The following is a 9,591-nucleotide window of genomic DNA, read 5'->3' on the forward strand; positions in this document are numbered from 1 at the left end:
ACTATCTTCACTATCTATATTTTTGGTTTTGTGTATTTGTAAAAACTTAGATATAAAAAATAAGAAATATATAATTATTTCTCCTGGTATACCAAATATTAATACATTTCCTTAGCACTGTCCACTCAAAGAGTTTTGATGCAATAACACCCCAATAGCAATTAGCCATACATGGATCTAGACCTTAGTTTCTAGGTAATTCTCATTTAAAAGAATGAGGGCTCTTTGAAGAAACAGTTCATTTCATAACTGGGGCAGGGAAACTACAGGGTAAGCCTGAAATATCTTGTACCAAAAAGCAGATTAATGGGCATGGTGGAACGGTGATGTACACCTGTCAACCCAGTTACTCAGAAGGCTGAGGAAAGAATATCACAGTTCCAAACTATTTAGTGAAACCCAACCTCAAAATAAAAAATAAAAGGGGCTAGGAGTGTAGCTCAGTGGTGTAGCATCCCAGGGTTCAATCCCCAGTACTGAAAAAAGAAAGAAAGGGGGCAAGGTAATAATCAAAGAATGAATGAACATATGAAAAAAAATGCATGCTTGAGCTTGCTCACAGGTACTCCATTTGCCAAATTTGGGACAATGTGAACATCAAAAGGAATAATGACAGAAATTATAATACATTATATTATATATCTAGATATGAATCTATAGTGATACTATAAGGTAGAGGAAGTACTACAAGGCCTTTCCTTACAGAAAAATGCCAGCTAATAAATGTAGATGGCTACAAAATGACTTGGAAACACCAATATAATAGCTGAGGTAGGCAAGGATCATCCATGTTGTAGAAGACTGTTCAGGAATAGAAAATTTATGGCCTTCTAGTATAACTACCATTTAAGATACTTATCCCTTACACAAGGATAAGCACTTTTATTCCTCACACAGGATAACACCTGGTAAATTATCTCCAAATGTAAGTTTTTAGGAACATTAATAATAAGGTAAAGTGACAATACGCATGCTAGAAATATGTGTCACAAAAATCAGACACATGTTCAAAAGCTACTTGACAAGGCAAACTTTACTTCTGCAGAAGGGATGCTACCAAAAAGAATCTGGCAAGCAAACACACTGGGCAGGAAGTCTGCCCAGGTTTTTAATCCCCAATGCAGCACTGCCCCTTACTCTGATAGAAGGAGTTCCGGGTCACAAGCTATATAATTGATTAATTTAAAATTGGAGAGGGGAAGGGCTATAGTTACGATTGGATTGCCTAGTACACTACAGGCATGAAGACTAAGGACAAAGGGAGATATGTGGGGGAGGTGGAGCTATTTCAACCATTGTTTTGAGACTTAAAAACAGCTCCACACTATGAAATTTAAGTTCTAGATTATAGCACTACACGCTATGAAATTTAAGTTCTAGATTACAGCAAACACAATTTTGTTACATTTTAAGAAACTCAGACTACAGGTTTACTTTTGACAGAAAAGAGAACATTAATCTTTTTGGTAATTTTTATTTGTTCTAACCAGTTACACATGACAGTAAAATGCATTTTGATAAATCATACATAAATGAAGTGTTAACTTTTCATTCTTCTGGTTGTATGTGATATAGAATCACACTGGTCCTGTAGTCACATATGCACATAGGATAATAACGTCTGATTCATTCTACTATCCTCCAAGAACATTAATCTTACATGTATCTCCTAATGTGATGCAATGGGAAGTCATCATCACCTATGTAGTATTTTTGCCAAAAATGATTAACTTCATTTCCTTGTGATTATATTCATTAGATATTTCCACATTGTGGGGCATTCTATAAGAAAATAGACCTGACCCTTTCAAAACAGACAATTTCATAGAAAATAAGTCAGCAGGAGGATTATTTTAGATGAAAAATAATATGGATAAATTCAAGAGATAATATAGCCAAATGCAATTATGACCTTTGAATCTTGAATCAAAAGAAGAATTATAAAGGGCAATTTTAGAAAAACTGAGGAAATTTTAATTTGTTAGATGTCAATGTTAATTTCTTGAGCCTGAAAAAATATACTACAGTTTTATAGAATGTTCTAAAATGATATCCGCTTTTAAGTGTTAAGAATTTTGATACCTGCAATTTTCAAATAGCATGGCAAGAAAAAAGAAATATAGAGAAGGGAAAAAAGCAAATAGGGGGCTACAGTTATAGCTCAGTGGCAGAGTGCTTGCCTAGCACGTGTGAGGCACTGGGTTCGATCCTTAGCACCCCATAAAAATAAACAAATTTTTTAAAAAGGCATTCTGTCCATCTGCAACTACCAAAAACAATTTTTAAAAAAGCAAATGGAATAAAATATTAGTTGACGACTCTAAACAAAAAGTGTTCATTACACATCTCAAATTTTCCATAGTTGGGTATTTTTTCAAAATAAACAGTTGTAGTTTAAGGGGGTGGGGCACAACTGCCCTTTGATAGACTAAGAAGACTGAGACTTACTAATCTGGAGATGGCAAAGCAGATAATACTAGCTAAAAGGTTTTTTAAACCCAAACTGAAAATATTAAGTGGAAAAACAAAATCAAGCAATTATGATTAAAGCACAGATTTCTTGCACCTCCTTCCCTCTTTCCCTCCACCTTTTTAGAACCATTCTTATTTTTTGTTCCAATTGGAGTACGCTAACACAATGAAAATGCCCCCATCCTTAGAATACTATTATGTTTATTAACTTTCAAAAAACTGACACTCTTTCATCATGGCTCATGACTGGCATGATACTGAGTACTAACAACAAATTGTTCTAAAATAAAATATAACTCACAAGTAGTGAGTTCTTAAAACTCACCTACTTGCAAAATGAAATGGACCTTAAGCTATACAAGCAAACATACTTTGCCTGTCTAAAAATGAAATAGATAAAAAAAAAAAATCAAACACTCTTAAATAAATCACCTACAATTATTTAACTTAGAAAAAAGTATTTTCTAAAATTCCACACCCATTCATAAAATTCTTTAACAATTTGAGATATTTTTTCTTAATCTGATAAAAAGTAAATGCAAAAAACACCCACAGAAGACATCCTATTTAATGGTGAATTTGTGAAAGTTTACTCAGCACCTACTATCACTTCTATTCAATCTTGCACTAGAGAGACTAATTATTTCTTAAGACAAGAAAAAGAAACAGAAAGCATAAGGACTGGAATAGATTAAGATAATATTATCAATATAACTTATAAAGTCATAGGTTTGTTGCCAGAATTGACAAGTCAATAGAACAGCCAAGAAACAAATCCACACATAAAGTCATGTAATTATGACAAAGATTACAATGTAATGGAAACAGGATGATCTTTCCAATAAATGGTGATGGGGCAACTAAATACCATTATGGTAAAAAATGAAACCTGACCTCAATCCCCCACTATTCACAAAATCAATTCCAGGCAGAATGTATATCTTATCCTGCAAGACAAAACAATGGAGCTTCTAGAAGATAATAGAAGAGAATATGTTCAGAACATGAGTAGAAAAGACTTCTTAAAAAATGACAGGGCTAGGGCTGGGAACACAGTTCACTTGTAGAGAACATACCAGAGCATGAATGAGGCCCTAGGTTCAATGCTTAAACACTTCAAAAAAAGAAAGAAAAAAAATTCCACCAACCATAAAGGAAATTATTATTAAAATTAAGAATTCTAGTTCATCGAAAGAAACTCAAGCCTCAGACTAGGGGAGAAATTTACAATTCATAACTGAAAAAAAATCACTTATCGAAAAATGTATAAAGAATTATAAGGAATTGCCAGACATGGTGGCACACCCCTGTAATCCCAGTGACTCGGGAGGTTGAAGCAGGAGGATATGAATACGACAACTAGAATATGGCAAACATCCCAAAATAAAATGAGCAAAGAGATTTGCAGGTATTTTTATGAAAGAAAAAAAAATAAAAATCCAAATAGACAAACACTTGAAAAGGTGGTCAACCTCATTAGTCAATACTAGAAAGGCTAGCACATATTTACAAAGGTCAATAGCAAATGATATTAAGGATATGAAGTAGCTGGACCTTTCACCATGCTGGCAGAAGTGTAAACTGGTAATAACCACTTTGGAAAACAACATAATAAGTAGAACTAAAAACATAAACAGTCCAGGAGAAAGTTCCAGGCAAAAACTACAAAACAACCCAACTGCCTGACTGAAAAATAGGAGTGGTAATGAAGTTTTCTAACACCAAATACGTAAACACCTATATCACAACATCTGGCACAGATAAAATCCACTCCATATAATGCAATCTTATCCCTTCCTAAGTAGACAAATGGATATTTGTAATTTAAAGATCAGGCTCAAAACACATCCCAATGGCTTCTTGTCTCACACACACAAAAAAAAACTCTAACAAATGATCTGTTGCTGCTCTCACACTGACTCATTCTGATCTGCTCACACTAATGAGAAAACTCTTCTTCAAAATGTCCTTCATACATCCAGCAAGCTAATTCTCCAGTTATTGTAGGGTTTCTGCTCAAACTGTAATAGACATGCCCTCCCTGACTACTTACATAAGAGGCATTCCCTATAATTCCCTTACCTTCCCTTTTTTTTTTTTTTTTAACCTGGCCTTTTTTAGCATCCATCACCAGATATTTCAAATGTGCCTACTGCATGTCTTCACCATTATCGCAATTTCCATGAAAGCAAAAACTTTTTCTATTTTTTTCATTACTGCACACTCAGCAGAACATGCATGGCATACAGTAGACACTCAATAAATACTTGCTGAATAAATTCTATGACTTGGATTCCAGGCTTAGAGAGAATAACAGCTGCTATATGGAGTTCAAGGCTGACCATTCCTTAATCTTAGTTTATCATGACAAATATGAAAATCCTCCAATAATTAAAATTAGCTGTTCCACTTGAGGAAAATTTTAAAATATTTACTTCTATTTATTCTATTTTAATATTTACTTCTAATTAATTACTTCTAATGCATTAATTCTCCAAGGCTCTATCATCAGGAAAATATAATCCACATGAAAATTCCAAGTGAGAATTACATAAGGCACTCAATAATAAATTATCCTAATGAATTTGCCTATCTTAACTATTATCCTATAAATAAACCTATGAAAACCATACTTTGTACCACCTTTTTTCATATTACAGTAAAATCTCAGTAGTTTCATTAATAAAAGATGATAGCATTTGAAGATATATACTCTCCCAGAAATATCCCCTTTAGCCAGAAACCCAAATTTGAACATAATGCATTTCTAAGACAGAATCAGATTTAATAAGATCTTAGTACAAGGAAACCTAGAACAGCCCAAGATATTCCACATCAATCCTACTTCAGTCACAATCTACACAGGGTCCCCAAGTAGCTTACATTTTTCTCCCAAATATTTTACTACTACCGATTAAAAAAAAAAAGACATCCAGTTTAAAAAGTTGATCTCGATTTTCCTCCTTTTTTTTTTCAGAGAATTAAAACCTTTGGAAAACAACTGGAGGATGTCTGAATAAATTATACGTACCAGCTCTGGAGTATCTGAGAAATAAACCTATCTAACTGGGGTTCAAACCAGCCAAGAGTCACTTTTCAGCAATTAAAGATATAACATCCCAGTTTGCATAACAACTAAGTTTTATTGACATAAACTTTATTAAAAAACTACAATCTCATCCAACTTCACAAACTTTTGGGTAAATAATTGGGTTTTTTTTTTTTTTTTGAGAGAGAGAGAGAATTTTTAATATTTATTTTTTTAGTTTTCGGCTGACACAACATCTTTGTATGTGGTGCTGAGGATCGAACCCGGGCCGCACGCATGCCAGACGAGCACGCTACCGCTTGAGCCACATCCCCAGCCCAATAATTGTGCTTTTAAAACAATAATGTTTTCCTAAATAAAGTGAATATTTATGTACATGTAATTGGAACCATACTGTACATACTATTCTACAGTTTTTAATGCCTGCATAATAGCTCATTATATATATCATGATTTATTTAACCAATCCCCTAATGCTAGATTTGTAGTTTTTTCATTATTCTAAACAAAGCTACTCAATAAAAAAATTAAAAATAAATAAATAAATAAAATAAACAAAGCTACTGAGAATTTTTCTTAAATGTCTTTTTGCTAGATCAAGAAAAAGTATAAGCCAACTCTTTAACTAACAAAAAAAAAAGGGGGGGGGGACTCTGGGAAATGATTCAGCTATGCTTCTGTAAGTCAAAGTGAAAACGATGTCCCTTATGTATTCTTTTCCTCAGACTGCCAATTTCTTGATTTCTTATCATTTTCATTCAATGGCTTAAGTGAATAAACAAGAGACAAATAGGGAAACTCAAGGTAAAACTTCTTATACTCCTTAGGGGAATTAAAAAAAAAAAAAAAACTTTGGAGCAACATTTCACCCACATTATTCAGCAGGCCTTCTTAACCAAGATTCCCAGAGTAACTTATGACCTAAGCCTACAGCATCCATTTTATGTACCTCCAATGTATAATTAACTTATTCCTCCCTTTTATTATCCTAGAAAAAAACATGAAAATATAGTCATCCATAATTTTCTCTCATGGAACCCACATAGGGAAAGGCCAAGACCTAAGCCATATCTGACTTGTCTGAAGGAGTACTAAGTGTCACATTAATATAAAGCTATTATGACATTTTCTCTTTTACATTCAAAATGTCACCCTGTTTCTCTAATACTAGTGTCTAATGTAATATACTCTTAAAACTGGGTTGACTTGGGAGCTGGAGGTGTAACTCAGTAACTTGCTTAGAATATGAGGCCCTTGATTTTGTTCCCAGCACTATCAAAAAAATAAATAAAACATAAATATGGGTTGATTCTAAAGCCTGAATAAAGTCCCTCACAAAAAAATTTAATTCACTACTTACTAGGTAAAAACCTTCCTGTACTAAACTATAATTAAAGCATAGTTAGCTATCCAAAATATTTTCTGGGATGATAGGGTCTCCTGTCCACTGATACAGATCCTTCTATTAAGTAAATGTAGTCTATTCAGTGACGGGTTTTATCATGAACTGGGAATCAATTTACATACCCATGACAGACATGCAGACTTATTTAATGTTTCAAATAAACCTTAACAAAACAAATAATTTGGTAACATGGTTAATGTCCACTGAATTCCTTTCCCACTAGACTGTAACTGCAAAGGCAGTTGTTTTTCTCAAAATGTAACTGGATACAATACCAGCAAGCTGTTCAGAGCATCCCTTGAAAAGTATCCTTCCTATTTCAGTCACACTAACATCAGAATAAAATCAAAAATATATGTTTTAAGATGCCAAATGAGAGAAAACATATTAGTCAGCATTATGCACACACTTGAGGCAAAAGTAATTCCACTAAAAGCCAAAGGCAATAAAACACCAACTTCTAAGGGTCTGTTTTGAAAGAACAAAAAATATAAACAGTTTAACAAAAAAGAACAAAGTTTCATGAAGAGTTCTTTCTTTCTTCTTTCCAATTTTCCTCTTTTAAAAAAATCAAGATGCTTTGATGTCCTGTAATTTAAACACACTAAAGTAGGTGAATTTTTCACCCTCCCCCTATCTTGAAGTCACCAAGTTTAAAACCCAACAGTGGTACATGGTATTAGAAAAAAATGGCCTCCAAAAGGAAATCTAATGCAAAAAAAAAAAAAAAAAAGAACAAAATAGGAATGATTTCCAGTTTAGCCCAACAGGTGGTTTCCAAACAAAGCAGGAATAAGGTTCTATGAAAAACCCCACCCAGGTACCTGAGTATATTTATCTATGTAAGCAGTCATTTTTATTCAGAAATGCCATAGAAAAAAAGGTGTGCTGATCCTTATTAAAAGATTCTCAAGTCTTCATAGTTTTGAAGCAATTTCCTAACCCTTTACAATCCATGATACTCTCTCACAATAATGACATGGGGCATTTTACATAAATATTGCTTTTCAAAGCAAAAATTTCAAGACACTTCAGGTGGCAGAATTCACCTGAAATACCACAGAACTCGCAAGAAATTTTCAGATTTAAAAATAAAATTAACCGGGTAAACTTTTTTATACAGAAAATCAAAAATTAGAAAATACAAAACTTGGGTTGGGGTTGTGACTCAGTTGTAAAGCACTTGCCAAACACGTGTGAAGCACTGGGTTCGATCCTTAGCACCGCATACAAAAAACAAATAAAATAAAGGCATGCTGTCCATCTACAAATACAAAAAAAAAAAAAATTAAAAAAGAAAAAAATACAAAACTTTCTCCTTTCCTGATAGTTTAAAACTCACTAATCATACTAGTCAAATTAAAATTTAACAAAATGGCATTCTATTTTGTCAAATACTAAACCACCCAAACTGAGACTGTTCAAGAAGCATACCAAAACAAACATAGTAAAACTTCTATGTGTAATCAAATAATGAGCAACAAAGAGAATACATTTTGGCAACATTTAGATAATAACAATATAAAAAGAGAAAGGTGAACACTTCCATTTACAGTGTTCCCCCCCCAAAAAAAAAAAAATATTCCTACGCACTCTTTGCACGCATTTAACTCAAAAACTCAGTTTTAGGTACAAGCTAAAGAGACTGTCACATCCCTCCTTCCCATCCCTCCCCGCTGCTCGAAGGTCAAAGGGCTCCAGACAAAAGACAACAAACGCACGTGACAAAAGTTTCTCCCAACACTTCTCTCCAGGCCTAGAGCCAGTCAGTGCTCCTCTCGCGTGCAGGCTCAGGAGAGAGCTGAGCCCTGCTCAAGGGGTTGCGGCCCAAAAAAGGCCAGAACAGGCCGGCTGGATGACTCGGCCCCCAGCCCCCGGAACCCGGAGCGGGGCACCTGCAGGGCGCGGGCGCCTCCCGAGACCGCGGCGACAGGCGGAAGCGCGGGGCAAGGGCCGGGGCCGGAGCGCGGCCTGTTACCTTTTCCTGCTCCTCGCGGAGCCGCGCCACCTCCGGGGCACGCAACGGCGCCGCGGCCGAGGCCGAAGCGTGGGATTCGGAGTCGGACGGGGCCTCCATGAACGGGGCACCCGGGGCCTCAGCGGGGCGAACGAGTCCTAAACAAGTGTTTATGGAGGCGGCGTGGCCGGCTGCTGCCCAGAGCCCTCGTGCTCGCCTTCATGCACTGCGCGCCCGCCGCTGAGGAGGCCGCGCTTGTCTTCGCCGCTGCCGCGGGGGCCGCTGCTCGCGTCCGGACTGCCCGCGGCCGCATCTCACACACGCATGCCGCCCGCTAACGCCGCCGCCGCGGGCTGGGAGCAGCAGGCCCGCAGCCGAGAGCGGAAGGCGACTCTTGGGTGGCCGGGCCCAGCCAGGAGTCCCGTGGCGGCCGCGCCTCCTCCGCACCTCCCCCGCAGACCCCGCCCCTCGCCCCGCCCCGCGCGGCACGCCGGGAAGCGAACGCGCTCCCCCACGCAGGCCCCGCCCCGCAGTGAACGTGGTACAGAGGCGCGCGGAGCTCGCTGGCCCCCTCCGAGACTACGCTGGGTTTGCAGCCCTTGACAAGCTTACATTCTAGGAGGTCCGGGCTCAGTATTCAGAGCTATGAGCCTTTTACTGCCTGGTGTCCCCCGCACCCCGCGCCCCAGTCGTTCAGCGCTGCATCTG

The 9,591-nt window shown here is 37.2% G+C and overlaps 1 protein-coding gene across 1 annotated transcript in view; it reads right to left on the reverse strand.

The window, feature by feature from the left end:
- The window catches only part of Uri1 (URI1 prefoldin like chaperone), a 65,665-nt gene extending 56,346 nt beyond the window's left edge, over positions 1 to 9,319 (reverse strand). Inside the window, exon 1 of the mRNA XM_046448165.2 lies at positions 8,905 to 9,319. Within this exon, the coding sequence (XP_046304121.1) occupies positions 8,905 to 9,003 (99 nt within the window). The 5' untranslated portion in view covers positions 9,004 to 9,319. The remainder of the gene's footprint in view (positions 1 to 8,904) is intronic.
- Positions 9,320 to 9,591: the final 272 nt, after the last annotated feature.

Source organism: Marmota monax, unplaced genomic scaffold (assembly GCF_021218885.2).
Source record: "Marmota monax isolate L192 unplaced genomic scaffold, Marmota_monax_Labrador192_F-V1.1 WCK01_AAM20220418_F8-fsc00101, whole genome shotgun sequence".
Taxonomy (NCBI): Eukaryota; Metazoa; Chordata; class Mammalia; order Rodentia; family Sciuridae; genus Marmota; species Marmota monax.